Source organism: Bos grunniens, chromosome 17 (genome assembly GCF_055505025.1).
Source record: "Bos grunniens cultivar Pamir isolate PY7600 chromosome 17, Bosgru_T2T1.0, whole genome shotgun sequence".
Lineage (NCBI taxonomy): Eukaryota > Metazoa > Chordata > Mammalia > Artiodactyla > Bovidae > Bos > Bos grunniens.
In genome coordinates, this window is record NC_141181.1 from 18,514,804 (window position 1) to 18,542,405 (window position 27,602).

General features: G+C 41.2%; 1 protein-coding gene and 1 pseudogene across 2 annotated transcripts; both read right to left on the minus strand.

Annotated features, from left to right (window-relative positions):
* Positions 1-618: 618 nt before the first annotated feature.
* RAB33B (RAB33B, member RAS oncogene family) lies at positions 619-27,602 on the minus strand. Of its 2 annotated transcripts, none has more exons than XM_086346647.1 (3): positions 20,615-20,823; positions 20,102-20,369; positions 619-3,401 (listed from the first exon to the last, which is right to left on the minus strand). In XM_086346647.1, the coding sequence occupies exons 2-3, from the start codon at positions 20,348-20,350 to the stop codon at positions 2,961-2,963; spliced, it is 690 nt and encodes a 229-aa protein (XP_086202773.1). In that variant the 5' UTR covers positions 20,351-20,369; positions 20,615-20,823; the 3' UTR covers positions 619-2,960. The 2 variants fall into 2 exon arrangements, with proteins under 2 accessions (XP_086202773.1, XP_086202774.1); XM_086346648.1 differs by having other exon boundaries at positions 624-3,401; positions 20,502-27,602.
* On the minus strand, positions 11,503-12,228 carry LOC147355084 (large ribosomal subunit protein eL33 pseudogene; annotated as a pseudogene).

Here is a 27,602-nt window from a genome sequence, read left to right on the forward strand (position 1 = left end):
CGCAAAGAGTCGGACACGACTGAGCGACTGACATGCACATACACAGGCTCTAGTAAGTTTGTCCCCAAAAGATCAACCTATTGTCTTATTATTCAACTAAAAAAGCCGTCTTTCATGAATAACGCAATTTTGTGTTTGAACAGAAGAGGAACGTATACGAGATAAACTGGAAAGCAGTATGAACTTCAGAGGCCCCAGGCCCCAGTCCACATTCTCCTAAACCAGTCATCTGAATACAGAGACTATAATTTTACATTTGCCACATCTTCTTTCTCACACATTTTATAGTTATTCATTTTTCTAAATCCTTTGACCTCTAAATCTAGAATAGAAATGTCAATTACTCTTGTGGTATCTGCCAATTGCACTGAAGTGTTTGTTCTTAAACAAGGGGGACTACTCAACCTCACAAATAAAAAAGCTACCCTATCAGCTCATTTTAAAATTTAGGGTTTTTACCTGAAACCTTCTTTAACCTCGAATGTATTCCAAATAAATTTTCAAATGAGTGTTTTTGTTTGTTTAGTATATTACACATTACCTAGAAGCCAAGGGAAAAAAAGAAACTTTTTTTTGGTTTCATTTTCTACTCAGCCAAAGAAAGAAAATAAGCTACAATTTCCTTATGTCAAAGCTGGTTTATTGAACTTCATGAGGGCAAAATTACAGTGACGCTATTTCACAACAAAATTATTTAACTCTGGTTTAGATTTCATGAAGAAATGTATTAGCAACATACTGTCAATAAAGCACTGTCATTAAGAACTATATTACAGCCTGGATTAGCTTCCTTTGGTGTTCTCCCAAACTATGACTTTTCCAAAACATATCTGAGGTTTTCAACTAAAGGACACAGTTAAAATAAACTCGCACAGAAGTTATAAAACTTGTGACTTGTGCTTTAAAAATTAATAACAGCCACCATTTTGGAAGTGATTTGTCAATAGTTGGTGTTTTATAAATATTTTGGAAAATATCTAAAAGCTTCATCCCCATTCAACTGGTAAGTATGTTCTTTTTAAAAATGAAAACATGTATCGAGAAAATTAAAACAACAAATCACCACAAATGGGATACAAATATTTTTAAATTAATAAATATTAAAGTGGAAAAAATAAGTCCTTTTAGAGAACTTTAAAGGATACTTACTACTAACTCCTTACAAAAAGAAATAAAGTTAAATTACTTTTTAAAAAATTATTAATAAACAGCACTGAAAAAACATAAATGTGCTTGGAAAGTCTGTAAACTTTCTTCCCCCACTTTAGAAAATGTTTTGATAAGCAATAAACAGATTCCCTTCTTTAAAAAACTGTTAACACCCACAACAATTGTAACAGCTGTCATTGTTTTGCTATAAAAATAGTTACAAATTAATATCAATTTAGATAAAGTCAAACCACTTTTAATTCTAGCATGATAAGAAAAATGGATTAATCTCATTAAAAACAAAGACAATTTCTCTTTCCTTAAGGTCTCGTGTTTAAAATAGAGTAACTATTTCCTCTAATTATTATCTTCAGTTAGTTTATGTAATAGAATTATCTTGTTTTTATAACTAAATTACTCAGCCAGGACCACCATGATGATTAAGGAAAAAACTCTAGATTAGATCACATATTTCATTGGTTTCCCACATTCTGAAAATATTTTAAGTATAATCACCTTTCAGCTTAATTTCCTCTAAAATGGTAAATTCAGCAATCTTTTAGAATTAGTGAATGTGCACACTTCAGTTAGAGTTCATGGCTTACATTCCATTCATATAATAGCTTCATATGCAAGCTTATTATTTCCTACGTGCAAAGTCTTACATTCAAAACAAAAGTATTTAGGGTAAAATACTTTCTAAAATATTCCTTCCATCACTGAGGGATTGGCTAGATATTTTTTAATACCTAATTTATTTTTCATACTGAGGAGGAGTAGTTTGTTGTGACCATAAAATTTAAAGATTATAGATTATGACACAATTCTATTACAGAAATAAATGTAGACTCACAGCAATTATAGGTATGCCCTCAGAGTTACAATCCAAATGGAAGAGAGGATGAATGCATTTAGGCATTGAGTTGACTAGGGATGGGGGGAGCATGAGATCCTATGTCAGACACACAGCTTGAAATGACTGACAGCCAGGGATTGGAAAGTCTCTGGTGGCAGCCAGGAGCCATGTCCACTTACTTCCCCTAAACTATAACATCTCAAATCTTTCAGTTAGTTTTTACTATTTAAATATATCAAAGTAAAGTATAAAGCACCTTATGATGTCATTTCATTTGCATTATAATCTGATTTACTTCTGCATATTTTCTAGAATTACTCTTTTTAAAAATAATAATGATATTTTTATAGGCCTGACTGACACTGATTATAAAGATCAAACATCTAGGACTGTTGGGAAAGTCATTCTTTCTGGGCTGAGAACCAGAAAACATTCTAGGTCTTCTGCCACCAGATCTGAAGTCTTGGCTCTTAAAATGTACCAATAAAAACGCAGTTAATATACTAACAATACAAAGAAAGAACTCTATGGAGAGGCAAATACCAGTTTTTATCCTATTGAGAATACTTCCTATTCAAAGGACATACCAGTAAGTGTCCTAAACCCTTAATATATTTTTTTCAATTTCAGGAACACAGGATCAAACAACCACTGACTCTTAAAAATCCCATTATGCTCTCATATGAAGCCTCCTCCTTGAGCTCTCAACGCAAAGATGTTCTGATTCATCCTAATATTGCTTCATTTCAACCTCACCTGAAAACTTTTTCCTTGTGGTGTCACAGCGACAAACTTGATTAAGTAGACACAAAATACAAAAATAAGCATAACAATGATAAACAGTAACGTGTCAGGATGATCCATTGTATCTGAGATTAAATTCTATGACTTATCACTGTCATACTTCAGAAGTATTTCTTTAGTCAATATTAGATACTGTAATAAAGACTGTGATTTAGCACCAGCATGTCATTGCAGGCTTTGGTTCAGGCTTCAGGGTAATTCCGTTATCGGGGGGTTGACTAAGCATTAAGGGTTTGTGGCTCTTAAGCTTATGAGCCAAGGTCATGAATATAGCTTCCACATGGTCATTATCATTGGGGTTTTTAGCAGAGGTTTCAAACAAAGGCATACTGTGTGTGTCAGCAAATTTTTGTGCCAAGTCTGTGGGTACCTGAATGGCACTTCTCAAGTCACATTTATTTCCAACAAGAATCCGTGGTATATCGGTGGCTAGCAAATGCTGTTTGCATTCTTCTATCCAAGACGGCAGGCTGTGAAAGCTCGCCATGTTGGTCATGTCATACACGAAGACCACGGCGTGCACGTTTCTGTAATAGTGCTGAATCATGCTTTTTCTGAATCGCTCTTGTCCCGCCGTGTCCCATAACTGGATCTGGAAGTGGGAAAAAGAAGAGAAAAACTGACAATTTCATCCAGTTACACACACAGAAAATTTCACTACCTTCGCACGGCCCTTTGTGCTGCTTCACTTATACTACTTTGCTCCCTTCTAAAGTGCCCTTTTGGTGTTATTTATGTGATTTAAATGTCATGATACTAGTCCAGTCACTTCATGATTAACACAAGTGGCAGAACAAGTACTTCAATTTAGCACTTTAATTCAGTAAGTCAAGTTTGTTTGGAAAAATTATACCTCAAAAATTGATTTTAAATGCTAAAAGAAACAGATATCAGATTTTAAAAACATGTTAAGTGTCTAATTTCCACAAATTCAATATGCCCTTCCCTGCCTTTCATTCATGTAATTTAAAATAGTAGAATTAGGATAGATGTGAAAAGTCATGAGGTCTAGCCCCCACATGAACATATATATCAGTTCAGTGCAGTTCAGTCGCTCAGTCGTGTCTGACTCTTTGCGACCCTATGAATCGTAGCACGCCAGGCCTCCCTGTCCATCACCAACTCCCGGAGTTCACTCAGACTCACGTCCATCGAGTCGGTGATGGCATCCAGCCATCTCATCCTCTGTCATCCCCTTCTCCTCCTGCCCCCAATCCCTCCCAGCATCAGAGTCTTTTCCAATGAGTCAACTCTTCGCATGAGGTGGCCAAAGTACTGGAGTTTCAGCTTTAGCATCATTCCTTCCAAAGAAATCCCAGGGCTGAACTTCAAAATGGACTGGTTGACTCTCCTTGCAGTCCAAGGGACTCTCAAGAGTCATCTCCAACACCACAGTTCAAAAGCATCAATTCTTCGGTGCTCAGCTTTCTTCACAGTCCAACTCTCACATCCATACATGACCACAGGAAAAACCATAGCCTTGACTAGACATAGTGTGGGTGGCTGCGACAGCGCACACAGCGCAGCCTAGAGGAGCTGCCCCATGTCCGAGGTCAGGGGCAGAAGCCGGGAGGACCCCATGCCCGAGGGGCGGCGGTCAAGAGGAGTTACCCCACGTCCGAGGTCAGGGTCGGCAGCCGAGAGTACCAGGCTTCGACAGCGCAGGAGCAGCCGAGAGGAGCTACCCCCCGCCCGAGGAGCGGTGGCTTCGCGGGCGCAGAAGGGCCTAGAGCAGCTATTCCACATTCAAGGTCAGAAGGGGTGGCGGTGAGGAGATACCCCTCGTCCAAGGTAAGGAGCAGCGGCTGCACTTTGCTGGAGCAGCCGTGAAGAGATACTCCACGTCCAAGGTAAGAGAAACCCAAGTAAGACGGTAGGTGTTGCAAGAGGGCATCAGAGGGCAGACACACTGAAACCATAATCACAGAAAACTAGCCAATCTGATCATACTAGGACCACAGCCTTGTCTAACATATATATACATCTGACAAAATCCAGGCCCCTTTAAAAAAATTTAAATGACTAGGAAATCACTTATCTATTCTAAACATCTCTACCATCTACCTAAACATCTCTACCAATAAAAATATTCCAATACCTCCCAATGGAAATACGGGGTGGCGGGGGGGAATGATATCTAAAGCTAAATACAAGTCATGTGTTATGATTCTCTTAAAACATGGAATTTATTGTGTCCCTGCTTAGTTCCTGAGAAACATTAAATGATGAGAGTACTAATCACAATGGAAAAGACCAGGGACAGAGATGCTCAGATAGCTTTTTTTTTTTTTAATTTTTGGTTGTGCTGGGTTATCATTACACATGGGCTTTCTCTAGTTTCAGCAAGTGGGGGCTTCTTGTTGCGGAGCATGGGCTCTAGGTAAGCGGGCTTCAGTAATTGTGGCACATGGGCTTAGCTGCTCTGACCCACATAGGATCTTCCAGCACCAGGGATCGAACCTGTGTCTCCAGCATCGGCTGGAGGATTCTTATCCACTCTGCCACCAGAGAAGTCCCCTAGATAATTTTTAACTGAAAGACTTGTATTATTTATAGATACTCTGAGTATGGAAGCCTAAATAGATGACTTCTGTAGAGAATATCAATAACCTCAGATATGCAGATGACACCACCCTCAGGGCAGAAAGCAAAGCGGAACTAAAGAGCCTCTTGATGAAAGTGAAAGAAAAGAGTGAAAAAGCTGGCTTAAAACTCAACATTCAAAAAACTAAGATCATGGCATCTGGTCCCATCACTTCATGGGAAATAGATAGGGAAAACAATGGAAATGGGCAGACTTTATTTTCTCGGGCTCCAAAATCACTGCAGATGGGGACTGCAGTCATGAAATTAAAAGATGCTTGCTCCTTAGAAGAAAAGGTATGATCAACCTAGACAGAAGATTAAAAAGCAGATTAACAAAGCTCCATCTAATCAAAGCTATGGTTTTTCCAGTGGTCATCTATGGATGTGAGAGTTGGACTGTGAAGAAAGCTGAGCGCCGAAGAATTGATGCTTTTGAACTGTGGTGTCGGAGAAGACTCTTGAGAGTCCCTTGGACTGCAAGGAGATCCAACCAGTCCATCCTAAAGGAAATCAGTCCTGAATATTCATTGGAAGGACTGATGTTGAAGCCGAAACTCCAATACTTTGGCTACCTGATGCGAAGAACCGACTCATTAGAAAAGACCCTGATGTTGGGAAAGATTGAGGGCAGAAGGAGAAGGGGACGACAGAGGATGAGCTGGTTGGATGGCATCACCGACTCGATGGATATGAGTTTGAGAAAGCTCCAGGAGTTGGTGATGGATAGGGAAGCCCAGCATTCTGCAGTCCATGGAATGGCAAAGAGTCAGACATGATTGAGTAAGTGAACTGAAAGCAATACCAAAGGAGAGGAAAACTGAGGGGATACTGTAGATGGCCCCCAAAGTAAGTAGTATATAAAAGAGGAAGTGCTGAAACATGGCAGTAACTGCTTAATTAAAATGTAATGAATTAATGAATACACTTTAAACATGTAGTTAGAGATGGAAATATTGATCACCACTCCCAGGCTATCTTAATTTTTCAGTTCTGATTTTTTTTCATCTTTTTTTTTTTTATGGTAGCTCTTCTTAGTCCAAATGTATCCATTTTTGAAATAGTCTCCCTTTCTTCCTAAGTCTAAGTTTGTTCAAGGTAGAAATATAATACAAGGCATATCCTGGAGATATTGCAGATTCAGTTCCAGACCACTGCAATAAAGCAAATATCACAATAAAGCAAGTCACATTAATTTTTTGGTTTCCTACTGAATTTTTTATTCCTACACGTATAAAAGTTATGTTTACACTATACTGGTAAAGAATCCACCTGCAATGCAGGAGATCCTGGCTCAATCCCTGGGTTGGAAAAATCCCCTGGAGAAGGGAATGGCAACCTGCTCCAGTATTCCTGCCTAGAGAATTCCATGGACAGAGAAACCTGGCAGGTTTCAGTCCATGGGGTTGCTAAGAGTCGGACACAACTCTTAGCGACCAACATGTTGAACTTTCAAAAGGTGGAAGCAATCCAAATACCCACCAACTTATGAATGGGTAAATAAAATATATATCCATATAATGGAACATTATTCAGCCATAAAAAGGAGTGAAATATTGACACATGCTACAACATGGATGAAGAAGCCAGACACAAAAGACCACACGTCATAAGATTCCATGTGTATGAAACGTCCACTATAAGGCAAGTCTCCAGAGAGAGTAAACAGATTCGTGGTTGCCAGGGTCTGAGGGAACGGGAAGAATGAGGAGTGACTGATAATAGGTAAGTGGTTTCTTTCTGGTGAGATGTTCTGGAATTCATAAGTGATGATGTGACATAGGCTTGTGAATACACTAAAAACCACTGAATGGTTTATTTTCAAAGCACAAATCTTAAATATCTCAGTTTTTTAGAATGAAAAAAAAATCCCACTTCAAACTGTATCTTTAACATTCAGAAAGATATTTTGGGAATAATTTGGATGGTCTACATAAAAGCCGTCCAAAGAACTGGAACTGACGTCTTCCTCTTTTAATAACGTTTTCCCAGCTCAAGTATTCAAAATTCATTTCATCGATGAAGAATAATGATTTATAACGTTTTAAGCAGAGGACATATTTAAGTTAAAAAAATTAAAAGTACACAAGAAGGTAACAGACCAAAACAGGAACAATGGTTGTCTTTCATAGAGAATAGACCATGCAGGGGAAGGACAGGGTGGGACGAATGGAGAGAGCAGGACTGAAATATACTGAAATATACACATTACCACCTGTGAGACAGAGAGCTGGTGGGAAGTCGCTGTACAGTGCAGGGAGCTCAGCCCAGTACACTGTGACAACCTAGAGAGGGGGATGGGGTGGGTGGTGGGAGGGAGGTTCAAGAGGAAGTGGGCATATATATTACCTATGGCTGTTTCATACTGATAAAAGGCAGAAAAAAACACAATACTGTAAAACAATTATCCTCCAATTAAAAGTAATTTTTTAAATGGTTGCATTTAAGGCAAATTTCCCCCTTTATTTCTACTTTTCTGTTTTCTGTAACAAACATACATTTGTTTTAACAAACTAAAGTAAAAAAAAAAAATCATGCAGAATTTAGACCTGTCTCAAATTTAGACCTGTGAAAATCCTCAATAAATGCAAGTGGTGATGATGAGGATATTCAGCCTTAAGAAAACTGTTTGTTTAAGCTAGGATTGACTCAACAATAAGCCTCCTCCCATCAATCTTACTCAAAACATTCTGACCATATCAAGACTTCCAGGAAACAAGAAGTATGGGATAACATCTCACACTTTACCGGAGAGCCTTAAAAGTATATACTATGTTCGTGAGTCACTTACAAAGAAATACCACTGTTTCTCAGTATCCATGGGGGACTGGTTCCAGGAACCCCCACCAAAATCTAACACCAAAATCCACGGATGCTCAAGTCCTTTATATAAAATGGCATCGTATTTGCATTTAACTTACATCTGTATACTTTAAGTCATCGCTAAATTACTTACAATACCTAATGCAATGTAAATGCTATGTAAACAGTTGCCAGCAGTGGGCAAATTCAAGTTTTGCTTTGGGGAATTTTTTTTCCCCAAATATTCTCCCATAGATACAGAGAGTGAACTGAATTTAAAAGGAAGCTTCAAAATTTCACTCACTGAATTACTAGAACAAGTGAAAGCCTAGGACACACTGTTACGCTGTCTGCTGCCTCTCAGGTCTGCACTGAGGTGAGGGCCAAGAGCCTCAGCAAAGAGAGGACAGCACAACTGATAAAAACCGTCAGCCACGAAGGTAGAGAGAACTATCACTGAAAGAGAGGCAGATACAGCTCCCCAGTGGGCCAATGGGGAACAAACCTATGATAACCTAGAAAAATCTCTAGGTTTAGCTCTGAGTGCAGTGGTTCACAATGCTTAGAAAAGAAGAGAAAATGACATTTTGGAAACTAAGCAAGTGACATGCTTTTGTCTGGCAGATGTTAAGTTAGGAAGTGTTTTCAGAGCAATTTTTCCCAATTTAATACTTAATATCTTAGGAAAGAGAATGGCTCAAAGGTGCTTTTACACGATATTCTCCCGTTTGAGACACTATAAAGACAACATAAAATATACTTTAAAAATATTTCATGAATCCCTACTTTAAATCCAAGTATCAAGTTCCAATACAAATCTGTTTGCTAAATCTTAAGAGAAGTTTCTTACTATTCGTGAAAGCTCTTTTTAGTAGTTTTATTACCAAAATGAGAAATGATCTGGCAAACTGATTTAATACTTTTTTGCTTGACTAAAGAAGATACAGTATTAGCCCAAATGATCTTTCTTTCTTTGATCAGCTATCAAATTTCCTCTTCCCCTATTCTTTCAAAGACCACATTTTTATTGTAGCTCAGCTGGTAACAGCTCGGTTGGTAAAGAATCCGCCTGCAATGCAGGAGACCCCAGTTTGATTCCTGACTTGGGAAGATCTGCTGGAGAAGGGATAGGCTATCCACTCCAGTATTCTTGGGCTTCCCTTGGGGCTCAACTGGTAAAGAATCTGCCCACAATGCGGGAGACCTGGGTTCGATACCTGGGTTGGGAAGATCCCCTGGAGAAGGGAAAGGCTACCCGCTCCCGTATTCTAGCCTGGGGGATTCCATGCACTATATAGTCCATGGGGTCGCAAAATCGGACACGACCGAGTGACTTTCACTTTCAGCTAGTAAAGAATCTGCCTGCAATGCAAGAGACCCCAGTTTGATTCCTGGGTCAGGAAGATCCCCTGCAGAAGGGATAGGCTACCCAGTCTTGGCTCAGATGATAAAGAATCTGCCTGCAATGCAGGAAGATTCCCCCAGAGGAGGGCATGGCAACCCTCTCCAGTATTCTTGCCTGGAGAATCCCCAAGGACAGTGGAGCCTGGCAGGCTATACAGTCCATGGGGTCGCAAAGAGTAGGACACAACTGAGTGACTAAGCATGGCACTGTTCTTTCAAAGAACACATTTTTATTATTTTTGCTTCTAAGCAGCCTATATGAGAGATCATCTGATGATTACATAAAAGCTTCTATTAATAGCTTGATGATGTAAATCAACATCATAACTAGTATTAGTAACACTGTAACAGAACTCTTTTTCCTTTTAGCACACTGTACAGAGTAGTAATATGTACATCTGACATATAGATCCACATGGCAAATTTTAAAAATAAATTTTAGCTTCCCTAACAAGGAGAAGTGACACATTTTGTGTGACTAGAAATACTTTAAAGGAAGAATTTAATTATAGCATAATGCAAGAGATAGGAAGTCAGCAAGGAGAGAAAGGAAGCAAGAGCTGGGCTGTAAATTCCAGCCCAGCCACCAATTTGTGGGACCTTGATCCAGTCATTCACCTTTTCAAAAGCCTGCTTTAACCTTAAAATCAGGGCTAATTTACATAACATAATGAGCTCATCTTCTTTTCATTAGCTGTGGTCTTAAGAGTAAAGAATACACATAATTTGGAAACAGCAATCTTAGCTGTCTTCCCTCCCTATTCTTTCTCTGCTTATTTATGCATTTTCCATTATTACCATCTCTCCCGAAGGTATTAGTGTTCACTCAAAGAATTGATGCTTTTGAACTGTGGTGTTGGAGAAGACTCTTGGGAGTCCCTTGGACCGCAATGAGATTAAACCAGTCAATCCTAAAGGAAATCAGTCCTGAATATTCACTGGAAGGACTGATGCTGAAGCTGAAGCTCCAATACTTTAGCCACCTGATGCGAAGAACTGACTTACTGGAAAAGACCCTGATGCTGCGAAAGACTGAAGGCAGGAGAAGAAGGGAACAACAGAGGATGGGATGGTTGGATGGCATCACCAACTCAATAGACATGATTCTGAGCAAGCGCCGTCAGTTGGTGATTGACAGGGAAGCCTGGCGTGCTGGAGTCCATGAGGTTGCAAAGAGTCAGACACGACTGAGCAGCTGAACTGAACTTAAACTACTCATATTTACTTGAGGTTTGCACAGCCCAAGCATGTTCCAGGTACTATGCTAAGTCCTTTACAAGCACTATCTTATTTAATCAAGCAGAGACATTACTTTGCCAACAAAGGTCCGTCTAGTCAAGGCTATGGTTTTTCCTGTGGTCATGTATGGATGTAAGAGTTGTACTGTGAAGAAAGCTGAGCACCGAAGAATTGATGCTTTTGAATTGTTGTTGAAGAAGACTCTTGAGAGTCCCTTGGACTGCAAGGAGAGTCAACCAGTCCATTCTGAAGGAGATCAGTCCTGGGATTTCTTTGGAGGGAATGATCCTGAAGCTGAAACTCCAGTACTTTGGCCACCTCATGCAAAGAGTTGACTCATTGGAAAAGACTCTGATGCTGGGAGGGATTGGGGGCAGGAGGAGAAGGGGACGACAGAGGATGAGATGGCTGGATGGCATCACTGACTCGATGGACATGAGTCTGAGTGAACTCCGGGAGATGGTGATGGACAGGGAGGCCTGGCGTGCTTCGATTCATGGGGTCGCAAAGAGTCGGACACGACTGAGCAACTGAACTGAACTGAACTGAACTGAATGTAACAATTACTCAACCTTGCAGATGAGCAATTTGAGGTTTACTAAGGCTGTGTAACTCACCTGAGGACACAAAGAGACTATGAAGCCTTTTTTTTTAATTGAAGTACAGTTTACAGTTTAATTAGTTTCAGGTGTACACCACAGTGATTCGGTTATGCTACAAAGCCTTTTTTTTTGTTTTTAAACAAATCCACACTTTTACTTTCTGTTCGATAAATTTAAATCCTTGATGGCATCACAGGGATTCTGCATCCAATGACCTTAACAGGAAGGTTGCTTCAGAATTTGATACAAGCCACGCCATTGTTTCCACAAGAGCCACTTACCTTTCCCCACATAACTCTGCTTTTCTTAGGTTTTCCACCAGAAGTTATGTTGTTTTTGCTTTATACACATAAGTACATCTCTTGCCTAGACAGACTTCAGTTTCATCTTGAGCACAAACATCTTCAATTTTACAAAGGGCTGTATGATCCCTCTGGGTCCGGAGACCCTGCTTACAGCCGGCAAATCTGGCTTTGGATCATAGTCTTCCAGACATATTATTAAGAGCTGTGCTAGAAGTCCTGTTCCCAGCAGGCCTCCACAGGTTCCAAGACGGTTGAAAGAGCTGTACTACCACGGTCTTACAGCCAGGATTTAAATCTGGGCTGAGTGACTCTATTACAGATGAGTGTTGGTTTTCCCAGTCTAGCATACAATCCCAATTCTGTTTATTGTTGTTTGCTTTTCAGTCTTTATGTCCAACTCTCTGCGACCCGTAGACTGTAGTATACCAGGCTTCCCTGTTCTTCACCATCTTTACTCAAACTCATGTCTGTTGAGTCAGCGATGCCATCCAACCACCTCATCCTGCTTCGCCTTCTTCTCCTCCTGCCCTCAACCTTTCCCACCATCAGGGTCTTTTCCAGTGAGTTGGCTCTTCACCGGGTACTGTTAATAGCACCTCATTTTCCTTGGGGAACCACCCCTCCCCTGCCTTCAACTCACGTGAACCCCCAGCCAGGCACGTGACCCATCCCCACACCTATGTCACCACCACAGTTTGGGGATGGGCATATGTCACAGTCCCCAAGCAGAATCTCTGAGTCTCCATTTTAGTACTGGTGTTAGAACTGACAGAAAAAGAAGTACTTTCTTCTGAGTTTTCAGCTATGTGGGGGAAAAAAAAAATCTCATTTTGCTTAAGCTAATTTAAGTACAGAAATCTGACACAGACTCTAAAACAAAAGATCTTAACTACTGATGAAAGATCCCTGGAAAATTAATAATTCCATCACATCTCACATCTGAGTACAAACACCAATGTTGCTACTTTTCAAAGAAGAGCTATAAGAATCACAGGCTTCTGATCAGGCTGGAAGAACAATGGGAGCTCTGGCCTGGTTCCAGGGATCCTTCAGATAGTGGAATGGCTTGGGTCTGTGAAAATGGAGACTGCTTATACCATACAGGACTCAAGACCAAACCACTCCAGACTCAAATATCCCAGTTTTCTGAGCTAAGGAGTCATAGATTAAGATTCCTTTTTAGGGTACCCCAACTGTCAATACTCCCATTCACTGAATTCCAGTGCAAATCAAATCAAGAGGACCAATTTGGTATCTTGCTAACCACCATCACCACTTTTTTAATTGTTTTAAATTTTAATTGGAGGCTAATTACAATACTGCACCATCACCACTTCTAAGATGAATTCTTAGAATTCTCAATTTAATTCTAGTTAGGTAAGGTGTAAGATGTCTTATAAAATAAAATACTCTTTGACTTATAAACACTGGATTACTTTTAATAAAGATTAAGACAAAACAATGGAGAAGGGTAAATAATCTGATTTCTATTTGGGTTCAGCATTCATGGTATATCCTCTTCATTACACTCTGAAGCCAAGTTCTAGTCCACTCTCTAAGCATGTTAACTACACTGGGCATTTTGTCTTTATCTACCTATGCTCCCCAACTTCACCGTCATAGTCATGATTATTTCCTCCAGTTCCACACTTCTAGCTGCCAATCCAACATTTCCATTTGAATATAACACCATCTCAACAAAGAAATGATTAACACAAAATTTTTTTTACAGAGCCTCTCAAAAATCAATCTTCCATGAAGGTGAAGTCACTCAGTCATGTCCGACTCTGTGACCCCATGGACTGTAGCCTATGAGGCTCCTCCGTCCATGGGGTTTTCCAGGCAAGAATACTGGAGAGGGTTGCCATTTCCTTCCCCAGGAGATCTTCCTGACCCAAGGATTGAACCCAGGTCTCCCGCATTGTAGGCAGACGCTTTACCATCTGAGCCACCAGGGAAGTCTATACTCCTTATCCCTACTAAAGATACTACCTGCTGCTGCTGCTGCTAAGTCGCGTCAGTCGTGTCCGACTCTGTGCGATCTACCTTCAGTCAATCAGATCCACAACCTCAGCCATCTGAGTCCTCCTCCTCCTCTTCACAAAAAGCCAGTTACTGAAGCCTTTTGGCTTTATCATCAAAATATCTCATGTCATCTGTTTCCTTCCATTAGCTTCCCTCATCACCCCAATTCTGGATTTCCAGAGCAGGCTACCAACTGATCTCCCGTTTCCAATATATGCAACACTTATCTGAGCCCTATATAGTTTAGAACTGAGCTGGACTCCGGAAGATGTCTATGGAATTATCAGACATGGACTCTGTCCTGAATAAAACTGAGTAAGACCTAATAAAGGAGGCAGACACACATATAGTACAAACAGCAGAGATTTAAAGACTCAGGTAAGGTGCTAAAGGAAGCTGAGAGAAAGAAGAAATAGAAAAGAGAATGAGAGGTAGGGAGATTCCTGGCAGAGACACACTGAGGTGAATCAGGAAGAATTACACGTGGTGAAATATGGAAAGGGAGGTTATTCCAGGCAAAGAGTGGGAAATGCAACAGGAAAACAGGGATAAGCAAATAACTGGCTGGACTATAGAGTAACCAAAGGGAATTAATGGTGGGGGGAGTTAAGTTAGAAAAGCAGTCTGGAGCAAGAGAAGGAAGGTCTTATGTTAATTTTAAAAGTTGGAACTTTTTACAATACAATGGAGAACTACTCTGGGCATCTGAGGCAGGGGAGATTACTCTCCCTAAAGAGCAACATTAATCTGGCATTTTGGCAACAATGTATACAACAAATTAATTGACGGCTAGGGTTGGGAGATGAGCTGAACTGCTACAATAGAGCAGAGCATAATAAATCCCCATCTGCTTTGCACATAGGTTCATCTGTACCATTTTTCTGGATTCCACATATATGTGTTAATTTATGTTATTGGTTTTTCTCTTTCTGACTTACTTCATACTGTATGAGAGTCTTCAGGTCCATCCACGTCTCAGCAAATGGCACAATTTTGTTCCTTTTTATGGCTCCCATTGTATAGGGAGTGAAAAAAATGAACTAAGATTTTGAAAGAAGAATGGATGAGAGAAATCATCCATGTAGAAAACTAACTGGATTTAGGGAGCAAAGAATGGTGAGGCCTCCAGGATGAGGAGGACAACATCTGGACCATGTAGGTCACGTAGAGGAGCAACAGAAGAGGCAGATTTGAGAGGAAAGACGAACCCACCCCAGAATTTTGAGGTGAGGGAGGGCTTATCCAAATAGCCATGTCTACAAAACAATAGCGGAGAAGGCGATGGCACCCCACTTCAGTACTCTTGCCTGGAAAATCCCATGGATGGAGGAGCCTGGAAGGCTGCAGTCCATGGGGTCGCTGAGGGTCAGACACGACTGAGCAACTTCACTTTGACTTTTCACTTTCATGCATTGGAGAAGGAAATGGCAACCCACTCCAGTGTTCTTGCCTGGAGAGTCCCAGGTAGGCTGCCGTCTATCTGGTCACACAGAGTCTGACACGACTGAAGCGACCTAGCAGACTTAGCAGACAAAACAATAGGGAACACAGAGGGACAGATGAGGAGTGAGGGCTGGGCCAAACAAAGCTTTGGAAGTTACCTTCATAGAAGTGATACCCAAAGTCAAGAGTCTACTAAAGGAGAGAATGCAGACAGAAAACCAGTTCATCAAGGGGAAGAATCAGGCTCACTCAGGATTCATCCTCAATCGCTGCCCCATTTATCTTCCTAAAACACTTGGACTTTTTAGCACACATACAAAATGAAATCTAGATTCTAGCTGTTCAGAAACTCTTCAGAAATGTTGCTACCAACACCTATGCAATTCTTCTCACTTGCCACTTTTCCACAGGAAACTTTAATCCTGCTGGAGCATCCTGCTAATGTTACTCATCAAAATATCCCTCCAGTGAGAATGAGCCCTCCACTAACATCCAAAAATAACTTGGCAGTCACCTACTGCCTGGTTTTGCTAGTCATCTTTCTGTTGTGGTTGTTGTTCAGTCGCTCAGTCGTGTCCAACTCTTTGGGACCCCATGGACTGCAGCACACTAGGCTTCCCTGTCCTTTGCTATCTCCCAGAGTTTGCTCATGTCCAGTGAGTCAATGATGCTATCCAATCATCTCATCCTCTGTTGCCCCCTTCTCCTCCTGCCCTCAATCATCTTTTTAGGTATATAAATTTTATTCCTGTGTAGGACAGCAAATCATCTATGCAGTGTATCAGGGTCAGCAAACTTTTCCTGTAAAGGGTCAGAGTACTAAGTATCTAAGGCTTCACAGTCCTAACGGTCTCTGTCACAACTACTCAACTCAGCCACTGTGGTGCAAAAGCAAGCACAATATATAAACAAATGAGCCAGGCTGTGTTTCAATACAACTTTATTATTTATGGACACTGAAATTTAAATTTCATGTAACTTTCACTTGTCATGAAATCTTATTCTTGTGGTTCTTTTTTCCCCAGTCATCTGCAAATGTAAAACTCAGCTTGCAGGCCACAGAGAAACAGACAGCAGGGCACAGACGGTTTCTGGACTTACAGTGGCGATCATTTCATAATGTATGCAAATAGCAAATGACAATGTAGGACCCTTGAAACTAACATAATATTGTATATCAACCATATTTCACTTAAAAAAAAAAAAAAAAAAACAGAAAAATAAATTAAAAAACCAGGCAGCAGGCCATAGTTAGCCCTCAAGCATGGTTTGCTGATTCCTGCACTGTATCATAATTATTTTTGTCTAACAAAATGTCTTCTTTCCATTAAACGTTTACTCATTAAATGTTTGCTTTACCTATGGAGAGAGAGGCCCTGATTATTTTTATCTAGTTAATATTAACATCTTGCATTTAACATGTAAAATCTCATTCACTACAAATGACAGGTAAGCTATCCCAATATTCAAATAGGAACTGAGGATCCCTAGTGAGAGACAGAGAATGATTCTGTTGGTGTCTGACATTGTCACGTGCTGATATGAAAGGAAAATAGCTTCCATGGTGAGGATACACAGAGACAGAAGGAGCATAAGGATTAAATACCTTGATTTAAATACCAAATGTATTTTTATTTAAGGAATTAACTATATAATTTTATCCAACTTTCCAAATTCTCCAAACAAGATTTTACACTTTCCATTATACATATATAGTACTCAGGAACAGAATAGCAAACAGACTTTATCACATTTTATAAAACATTTTAAGTGATTCTGAAACAGCACTGCTATAAGATACGCTTTCTGAAAAATTTACAGTCCACAAAACATTTAACACAACCTCTCACTTTTACCAAACACGTAAAAATAATGTCTACTTACTAATAAATAATAAAGTAACAGAGCTTTCCAGCTTTCACTTCAAGATGAAAAGTTAGAAGAAATGTCGTTTCAGGTTAGGCTTACAATGCTCCAAAGAGATAATATGAACATCTCAGCAGCACTTAAAACATAATATAGGTTAACAAAAAAGCAGCAGCAGTATATGGAATAAAGCTATTCTATATCACTTCATTTTTTTTAAGACACCAAAAAAACACCTTAAACTTTTCCCCCACCAAAATACTCATATCTTTTTCTATTACAGAAATCTCTGTAATCTTTTTGACCACAATAAAAACCTCTCAAGTCTTACAGTTGGAAGTACAAGTCAACAGATAAGGCCTTAGAGAGAAGAAAAAGAAATCCAGCCTCTCTACCAACTAGGATACCAACTCAGGGGCCCTATCAACATATGAGGTCAGGCTAAAGCTCAGGAAGGACAATCACAGAGAAAAGTGTTTTCTCCTTGCTCCTCTCAACCAGAAGGATCAACTCTGTGCTCCCAGATTCATCCCATCTGAGGTTCTGCTTCACTTATCACCGCCAGCACCAATCTTGAAAGCTAAGCCTTCGATGTCACACACTGGACATAGTTCATATGTTTAATATGCTATAAGTCTCTCTTAAATTTGCACCTGATTCATCTGTGATCTAAGGTGTAAATGGCAACCTGGAGGCAGGTAAAGGGTCACTGAACCCCAACTCCTCGCCTGCCTCCAGTCCCTCTACTTTGTTACTATCCTGCTTCCATTGGGCTTCCCTGGTGGCTCAGAGGTTAAAGCGTCTGCCTGCAATGTGGGAGACCTGGGTTCAATCCCTGGGTTGGGAAGATCCCCTGGAGAAGGAAATGGCAACCCACTCCAGTATTCTTGCCTGGAGAATACCATGGATGGAGGAGCCTGGTTGGCTACAGTCCACGGATTGCAAAGAGTCAGACACAACTGAGTGACTTCATTTTCACTTTCTTTCACTTTCACCTTCCCTTCAGCTGTCTGCCTATGCCCTACTTGATCTCTGCTTCACTCTGGTTGTGCAATCATAGAATTGATGGTGCCAAAGAGAAATCATGATGTTAAACCACCAGGGGAGAAGAATCTTCTCAAGATCACTGACTCTGAGCCAAGTACCTTCTATCTGTTCTCATCTAACCCTCATGTGAGCCTGATGGGGTACTATGGTCCCAATTTTTCAGATGAGAAAAACAGACTCTGAAAGATTAAAGAAACTGCCTAACCACCAGACTAGCCAACCACACCAATTCGCCTAAGACTGAGACGGTTCCTGGAATGTGAGACTTTATACTGAAAACTAGGTAATGCTGATTTCCCTACGAAGGACACTTAGCCCTTTCATAGGTTCAGATTTGAGCCAGGCCAGCTGGGCTTCAAAACCCAGGCAATTTCTCTCAGAACTCCTTCTGCCAAACAAACTCCCCCTCTAACCTCAGAAATCCTATTATTTTCCTCCCCCAGAGGTTCCTGGGCCTAACTTAATTCTGATGGAAAATAGTCAGCCTTTTATTCTACCCTTTTCTTTGCAATGTATGCAGATCTTTCTTAACTCCCTAATACAGTGCATCCAAAAGACCACCATTCCCAGCTTGAATGGGACAATGAAAAATTAAAGCTAAGATTAAAAGGCAAAAGGGCCTACAGAGGACTGATGCCTTTTCAGCCCTATTTCTCCTTTACTATCATTGGCAGTAAAACCCCTTTGGGGGTGGGGAGATGGGCCAGAGATTCTGCTATGCTATGCTACACCGCTTCAGTCGTGTCAGACTCTTTGTGACCCCATGGACTGTAGCCCACCAGGCTGCTCAGTCCATGGGATTCTCTAGGCATGAATACTGGAGTCGGTTGCCATGTCCTTCTCTAGGGGCTCTTCCTGACACAGGGATCGATCCCAACTCTCATTATGTCTCCTTCATTGGCAGGTGGGTTCTTTACCACTAGCACCACCAGGGAAGCCCCTAGATTGGAGAACCAAAAACTAAATTGTTCATGTCTGAAGAATGTGGGTGTGGGAATGAAGTGAGCCTATTTTTCCCCCCACAGTGGACTGAGGTAAAGATGAACATCCTAATTTAAAGCAAAAAATAAATAAATTAAAAAACACAGTATAAGGAAGGCAGAGTAGTTCCTCGAGTCCACCTGTTTTAAGGGATTGTATCAGCAGGTGGCTGAACATCAGTCAGAGTGAAGAAGTGTGTCTAAGGTGCCTCAGTCTGGTCACTGATGCCTTATTCTCCAATGTTTCCATTTCAATCCCTGAGAATCCCAGGCTTGGCTCTGAGCTTACTACCTTCTCCACTTTTACTGTGTTCTCCAGTCTCAGGAGCCGCCAGTAAGACTTAAGACTCAAAAGAGGGTGGCACCAAGAATGTGGCAACCCACTGAGGAACCAAGTACAAACTACAGAATGTTTCAACAAGAAAACATAATTTTCTAAACAACTCAGTGTCATCTGGAAACTACTGTAACAAAACTGCATGCAAGAGAATACCTAGGTACTTCCTCAAAGACAACGGGGGTTTTACTTCCACAAAACCTAGGGCAGTGTTCAAATGAATGTTTAACAAATAATATTTACTAAATGAAATTCCCATGCCTGAGAAATTTCACTATATTTCCTCTGGCCTTACTTCACTAACTCCCAACACGTGAGAACCCGGCCCATAAGTCAGTCCTACACGCTTGCTACTCGGTGTGTGCTCCACTGACTAGCGGATGTGCAACACCGGAGACCTGACCAAATCAGAATCTTTACTTGGGGAAAAACAAACAAACAAACCCAGGTAAATCTCATGCACAATAAAGTTTGAGAAACATTGCCTTAGAAGTTTGCTATATACAAATCCTTCCAATCTCCAACTCCCATCTTCACATCAGCGTGAGAAAAGATGAAGCGCACGCCCTATACCGGGCCCCAGCAATTAACCCACGAAGGGGTTGGCACACGTGTCATCCCGGGATAACCTTCCTCCCGACAGTCTCCCATCCGCTCACCTTGATTCGCTCCCCATCAATCTCCACCGCTCGTTCTCGGAAATCCACCCCGATCGTAGCCTCGGTGCGGTCGGGGAAGCGGCCGGCGCAGAAGCGGTAGGTCAGGCACGTCTTGCCCACATTGGAGTCGCCAATCACGATTATCTTGAAGATGCGGGAGCGAGCCGGTGGCAGAAACCCTGAGCCCCCTGACACTACACCGCTGGATGAGAAGCTCGCCTCGAGCGACGACTCTATGTCCGAAGCCATTCTCCTGACCCGCCCCAAACTGAGGCGGAGGGAAGGAGACGCTAAGAGGCTGCGAGATTACGCCACCGCCACCCAGCGCGCCCAGCCCGTGGGTTTCGCTGCTCGGCGTCCCCGGAGCCACCGCCCTCCCGCAGGCAGCGCGCGTGCGCACCTTCCTGCCGGCCTCCGCCCGCGCAGGTGTGGTGCCCACCAGCCCAGGCTCGCTGACCCTTCCGCCCGGCCTACGGCTCCACCGCAGCGTCCGTCAGGCCGGGGCCCGTCTACCTGCGAAGGCACTGGGCCTGTCAGGGGCTTGTCGGTGGCGCGGAAGGCCGGCTGCTGAGAAGCCGAGCAGACCGCCTCGGGCCCGGCACCCTGGCTGTCCCGGCCCCGCCACGTCCAAGGCTCCCGCCCCCGGGAGGAAGCCGCGCGAGCACTCTGGGGGCGGGGAGAGAAAGCTGAAAGGAAGGAGGTACCACCAGGCACTCTCTCGCGAGAGGGCGGGAGAGCCGCTTCGACGCTGGCGTGGGCCCGACGGGGACGTGTGAGGTCTCCGGAAGGTCCGGCGCTGGCCTTGGCTTCCCGTTTGGGCTCCCTGGACTTGGAAGTGGAGGCGGGTCCCCTCGGCTTGCAGCTGGGGGCCGATTCCGCGTTCCCTGCTCCCTCCGGACTCTCGGGATCGCGGGAGATGAGACAGCGACCGGGGCTGAGGGGCGCTAGGCGCCGCCAGAAGCCCGCGCCTTGGGAGCGGGAAACTCTTAGAGGCGAGCTCGGGCCGCGCGGAACTTGGGTCTTGGCAGGAGCAGGGCTGTCAGTGAGCAGGCGGGAGTTCGAGGCCGCCTGCCGCCTTCGCGCGGAGAATTTCATTAGGCGCCGAAGCAATGTTCCGATATCCGCGGGATTCAGGTGCCCAAGGCCCGCGTCCAGAAGATCACAGGAGGGCCGCCTGGTGGCATTGAACCCAGGAGCTGGTACTAGATGGCCTCTCTCATGAGAGTATATAACCTACTGTGCCCAAGTTACGTCCTCGTGTCTGGGTGACGATGATGTAGCCGTTGAATATTACGGAGCACACAGACTTGTCTTTAGCCATATATCTCAGGAAAATATTAATAGACGAGATCACCCAGCCTTAAAGAGGATTCTCCGGATCACTGAGAGTTTTCCGAGGAAACCTACCATACACTGAGTCATAGAATGGTTCCAAAATGTCCAAAAATATTGCTTTTTGTGAGGAGTTTTGTTTTCTGATAACAAGACTGGAGTTTGGGGGTGTTTTGTTTTCTGTTTGAGCGCATAGTTTGCAAATTCAAGGACTATGGCGAGGAAGACATGGCATGCCTTAAATAGTATGAGGGGAACAACAGAGAACCAAAAGCCCTAGGAAAGGAAATAAACTGCTCATTTCAGTCCATAAAATGAAAATGTGGTCAGAGCAAATTAGTAGTAAAAGCTGAGTATGCCGAGCTGCAGCAATTTGCAAAAGCCTTTAATAGACAATCATTTCTGTTGCGGTAGAAAAACTTTATACAGTTACTGATATACCAAGTTATGTTAGCCAGGGGAAAGAAGGTTATGCACCTGGTTGAATGTGTGTTCCAGGTGAGTAAAATACATTTAGTCAGTTTCCTGTTATAGAAACCAGAACATGGCCTGGAAAATCCTAATGGTTTACCTGTGACTTTATTTCCATAAAGATAAATCATCCCAGAGACTTTTAGAGAGCCTTGGAAATATTCCTCTAATCTACTCTACTTATCCCATTTAAAGGATAGCATCTGAAGATTTAATAACAAAAAACAGTTGAAGAATTCAAAGCTGGATAATCAGGTAATTTTAAAGGATCGTGAAAAAGCATCATTGTTTCTACACCACAAAACCCTTGCTCTATTTTTTGTATTTTTTTTTTTTTTGGTTTAGTCTTTTTCTTGTCTGTTTATTTAGATCCTATTCACATTTCATATCCTTGTTCAAAAGTCTCATCTCTGAGAAGCTACTCCTGATTGCTTCAGCTCAAAATGTTCTTGACTTATTCTAAATCTAGTACACTTTTGGGGTATAGCTCTTTGGTCTCAGCAGTACTGTCTTCGCTGTTTGTTTCATGGTTATGTCTTGTGCCTTCCAACTAGAATGTCAGCTCTTGGCTACTGACGGAGAGCTCATTGTTACTCAACAAATGATGAATAAGTGAGTTTAGTGAGAAATTTCTTGTGTAAGCATTGTCAGGTTGCACCCTTTACCAGTTATACACAGTTCAGCACCGCTTAGATGGAAAAGACCCTGACATTGTTACGAAGAGTTTTGTATTTTCAGTCTGCAGTTTGAGAGATTCCTAATGTGAGTAAAGTGTATGTTACTTTTTATTGAATAATCCCAGAACCTCCGGGTTTGACTCTTGAAGAAGATGCTACTGTTGGGAAGAGTGGATGGATTATGCAGCCCTGTTTTCTGAGAATTCATTTGTTCTTGGAGTTTTTCACTGCTTGCCGCCACTACCACTTGGCCTCAAAAGACAAGCATGTAACCCTTCCTTTCCTTCATATTTTACTGCACAGCTGAGAAGAGACTGAATTTGGATCCTTTAGTGGTACAACTGGAATGTTACATAGTTTAGAGTAAGATGGCTTATTTAAAAGTATTTTTCTAAGATGGGGGGTGTTGGGATGTCCCTGTAGATTAGTTCCAGAATGGGGTGTCTGTATATACTGTATTAACAGGCATCTTGACTCTTGAAAAGGGACATTAGTAGCTGCTGCAGGTCCTGTTTGGAAAACTCATGCACAATTCCCGGTTTTTTGTAAAGTGTCAGTGTGGGAGACATTTGACTCTTGTGTTTGTATCTCCTTTTTATGATTGCTGTACTGACCCATGTCTTTTTGAGGAAGGGGTGAAAAGAGATTTGAAATAAAAATGTTTAGAAATTAAAAAAAAAAATATTTTTCTAATAGGAGATAGAAACTGGATATTAACAAAATAAGGGTACTCTTATGTACAAAATACAACTACTTACGGTCAACTTTTATTTATTAAGAGATGCCACCACCCTGTGGCAGAAGCCATTTTTTAACTGGTCTTAACCAAGGAGTAGCTCCTAGAAAACTTCACTGTTTAAGTTCAGGCCTGAGTACAAAGGACAAAATAGAGTTTACCTGCTTGCCTTTATTGGCACTACTGACATTTTGCACCAGATAATTCTTTTTTTGTAAATATCTGAAGTATGGTTGACTTATGTTAGTTTCAAGTATACAGCATAGTGATTCAGTACTTTGGCAGATTAAACTCCATTATAGGTTATTACAAGATAATGGCTATAATTCACTGTGCTGTACAGTATATCCTTACTGTTTATTTTATGAACATAGTAGTTTGTCCCTAACTTGTCCCTCTATCTTTTGGTGACCACAGGTTTGTTTCCTATATCTGTGAGTCTGTTTCTGTTTTGGATATACAGTCAGTTGTATTATTTGTTAGATTCCACATGTAAGTGATATCAAGCAGTATTTGTCAGTAAGCCAGACAATTCCTTGTTGTGGGCAGCTGTCCTGTGCATTATAAGACGTTTACTGGCATACATGGCTTCTACCCACTATCTGCCAGGAGTACCCCACCCCTACTTGGAACAACCCAAATCAACTCTAGACATGGCCAAATGCCCCTGAGGGGTGTTATGTCCCTTTCTCACTTTCACTGAGAATTACTGGCCTATATATGGGATTTTCTGCTAATTCTGGTTTCCTGTCCATCCCATTTGACAGCAGGAATCATCTCTCCCTTAAAGACAGAATTCCAGTTCCCCAGAGAAGTATAGCTTTGGTCTTGTTGGCCTCCACCAGATTACCAAATCACTGGTTAATAGTAACCCCAAATATTTTATGAGATACTACATTATAAATAACAAGGGCTTTAGTTTTAGCATCTAAGTAGCAAATTACCATCAACATTTTATAGGTAAATTTCAGAATTCTACGTTTCAGAGTTCTTCAAGTTACATCTTTATAAGCTGGATCATTGAGGATTTATGAAATTTAACTATTCTGTGTATCTCCACTGTTCTTGTGGTTGGGGCAGGGGCAAAGACTGTAGAAATTCTAGATGTGTTCAAGTGTGGAGGTGGTCAAGGAGCTAGGATGGAAGGCCTTCTTGTAGTGGACAATAAGTTAAAGGTGAGTGTGCCTGTGGTAGTGCCATTCTCTATAATAAACTCAAATTATGAGTAAGCAAGACTTACAAATATTTGATATGTGCAAAATGCAGTCATGGTGGTCTTTGCTGTTTCCTTTATTTCATTCCCTTTCTCCCTCCTCACCTTTAGAATGTTTGATTATATAGCATTCCCTGTATTTGATATAACAAAGGCAACTGATAATTCTGAAGATGATCTAAGTAACTAGGAGATTTAAAATTAAACTTTCCACCTTGAAGATGATGTACTTTTTTAATGTCCATATTTATAAACATTTATTTCTAAATAACACAGAAAAATCTCAATTTTAAGTTATACTGTCTGATACCAAAGCGATAAAAACAGGCTATTCTTTTTCTTTTTTCTTTAAGTAGAAGGAAAAAAGAAAATTTATCTACTATACAGTATGGAAGCTAAGAGGAAAATCTCTAATTCTGGTTCAGGAGAAAAATCACAATCACTGATTTACAAACTATTTAGAAAGTAATAACAATGAGAACAATAAAACAACATAAGGACTCAGCTGAAGTAGTACATAAAGGAAAATCACAGATCAATGTTTTAATACTAACCAATATAGAAAAATATTAGTAAATCATATTAGTAAATATTAGTAAAAATCATAGTAAAAATATGGTTTACCTATCACTTATATAGTACTTAATGTGTCAGACACTGTTGTGTTCTATAAAAATTAACTCATATGAAGCAAGTAACATTCTCCCTTTTTTATCAATAAAGAATCTGAGGCTCGGAGAGTTTACTGTTTTCCTGAAGTTCACTCAGCTAATAAGTGATAAAGTCAATAACCAAACCCAGTTCTTTGACCACTACATTACACTGCTTCTTATCTTAAATGAGAAAAACACAAAGTTTTAAGGCACAGCAGGCAAAATAATAATAGTAGACCGCAGTGAATTAGAATCCAGAAATACAGAACAGATCATAACAGGAAAGAGCTGGTTATTTGATATATGTTCAACAAAATAAATATGGCAAAATAAAAGCAAAGATTTTAAAACAGGAGAGAAGATGTTAGAAATGAAAAAGGAGGGACTTCCCTGATAGTCCGGTGGTTGAGAATCGACCTTCCAGTGCAGGAGACTCGGTTTCAATTTCTGGTCGGGAAACTAAGATCTCACATGCTGCAGGTCAACTAAGCCTGCATGCCACAACTAGAGAAGCCTGTGCACCACAGTGAAGACCCAGAGCAGTCAAGAAGAATAAATGAAAAAGGAGATAGACTCTGATAATGGAAACTTTAAATATGAAAGAATACAAGCCCATGTATTCATAAAAATATTTTGTTGAGCACCTACCACATAACATGCCAGCCCTATACATGTGGCTAAGGATATCGTGGAGAAGGCAATGGCACCCCACTCCAGTACTCTTGCCTGGAAAATCCCATGGACGGAGGAGCCTGGAAGGCTGCAGTCCATGGGGTCGCTGAGGGTCGGACACGACTGAGTGACTTCCCTTTCAGTTTTCACTTTCCTGCATTGGAGAAGGAAATGGCAACCCACTCCAGTGTTCTTGCCTGGAGAATCCCAGGGATGGGGGAGCCTGGTGGGCTGCCATCTATGGGGTCGCACAGAGTTGGACATGACTGAAGTGACTTAGCAGTAGCAAGGATATTGTGGTTACCAAAAAGATGCAATTTGTGGAATTTGCTTGACAGAATACTGGAGAAAAAGGAATCTTCTTTACTCGGAGAAAATTTACAGAAATCTTGAGTCTTTGGCTGACTGCTTGTGACTACACATGCTAAATCTGAGCATGTGTAGAGTAATACTGTGCAAGGCCAAGCAAAGATCAACCACCAAGAAAAGAACAATTACCAGGGAGCTATAAATGGAAAAATTCCCAGAGCTCATAATGGACTGGATGACTTCAGAGTTACCAGCTGGAGTAAATACCTCACTGAACACTGAGCAATTAAGTACAGACACCTGAAGGCTTATACGTTAGTAGTAGGGCTACATTAGCCCTAGATTAAAAGCTACTCTAGATGTAACCTAGTAACATCTTGAAAGGATCAAGCTGATCCACAAGTAACTTAATTTCCTCCCAAAACAACACTCAATACTTACACACACACACACACAAGACAATCAGCAATATAATGTTTACAATGACTAGTCTACAAAAAATTACTAGATACGTGAAGCTTCAGCAAAATTTGACCCATAACCAAGACAAAAGTCAGTTGACAGAACCAGAGATGACAGAGATCACAGAATTAGCACTAAGACATTTAAAAAGCTATATGAATATAATGAAGAATTTATAATTAAATATGAACATTATGATAAAAATGGCAGATATGTAGAAGAATGAAATTCAACTTCTGGAGATGAAAAATACAATATATGAAAAAATTTTTAAATCACTGTAGAACCTTAACAGCAAATTAGATACTGTAGAAGATTGGTGAACTTGAAGCCAGCAGTAGAAGCTATTCAAACTATAGCACAATTAAAAAAAAACTGTAACACATAGTTACAAAGGCAAGAGTTTCAGTTTCATGGGGAACAATATGATGTGCTCCAATATGCAGGGCTTCCCTGATAGCTCAATTGGTAAAGAATCTGCCTTCAATGCAGGACACCCCAGTTTGATTCCTGGGTTGGGAAGATCCTTGGAAAAGGGAAAGGCTACCCACTCCAGTACTCTTGGGCTTCCCTTGTGGCTCAGCTGGTAAAGAATATGCCCACAATGTGGGAGACCTGGGTTCGATCCCTGGGTTAGGAAGATCCCCTGCAGAAGGGAAAGGCTACCCACTCCAATATTCTTGCCTGAAGAATTCCATGCTGTATAGTCCATGGGGTCACAGAGTTAGACATGACTGAGCAACGTTCACTTTCACTTCAATATAGAGGTAATTGGAATACCCCTGAGAGAGGGCAGTATTTGAAAAAACAATGCTGCAAATATTTCCAAATTTGATGAAAACTATACTGTCATAGATCTAAGGAGCTCCATGAACCCCAAGTAGGATAAACAAAAAGAAAACATCAAAGCACTTTATATCAATTGCTGAAAACCAGTGAGAAGAGAAACTCTTAAAAGCAGCCAGAAAAAAAAAAA

Coding starts and splice junctions, on each gene's coding strand:
- RAB33B (XM_086346648.1), bottom strand. CDS start 21,196: ATGAAATTCTCCGCGCGAAGGCGGCAGGCGGCCTCGAACTCCCGCCTG. Junction 20,370..20,501: donor GGGCGGAGGCCGGCAGGAAG/GTGCGCACGCGC, acceptor CCTCCGCCTCAG/TTTGGGGCGGGTCAGGAGAA. Junction 3,402..20,101: donor TTGATGGGGAGCGAATCAAG/GTGAGCGGATGG, acceptor TCCCACTTCCAG/ATCCAGTTATGGGACACGGC.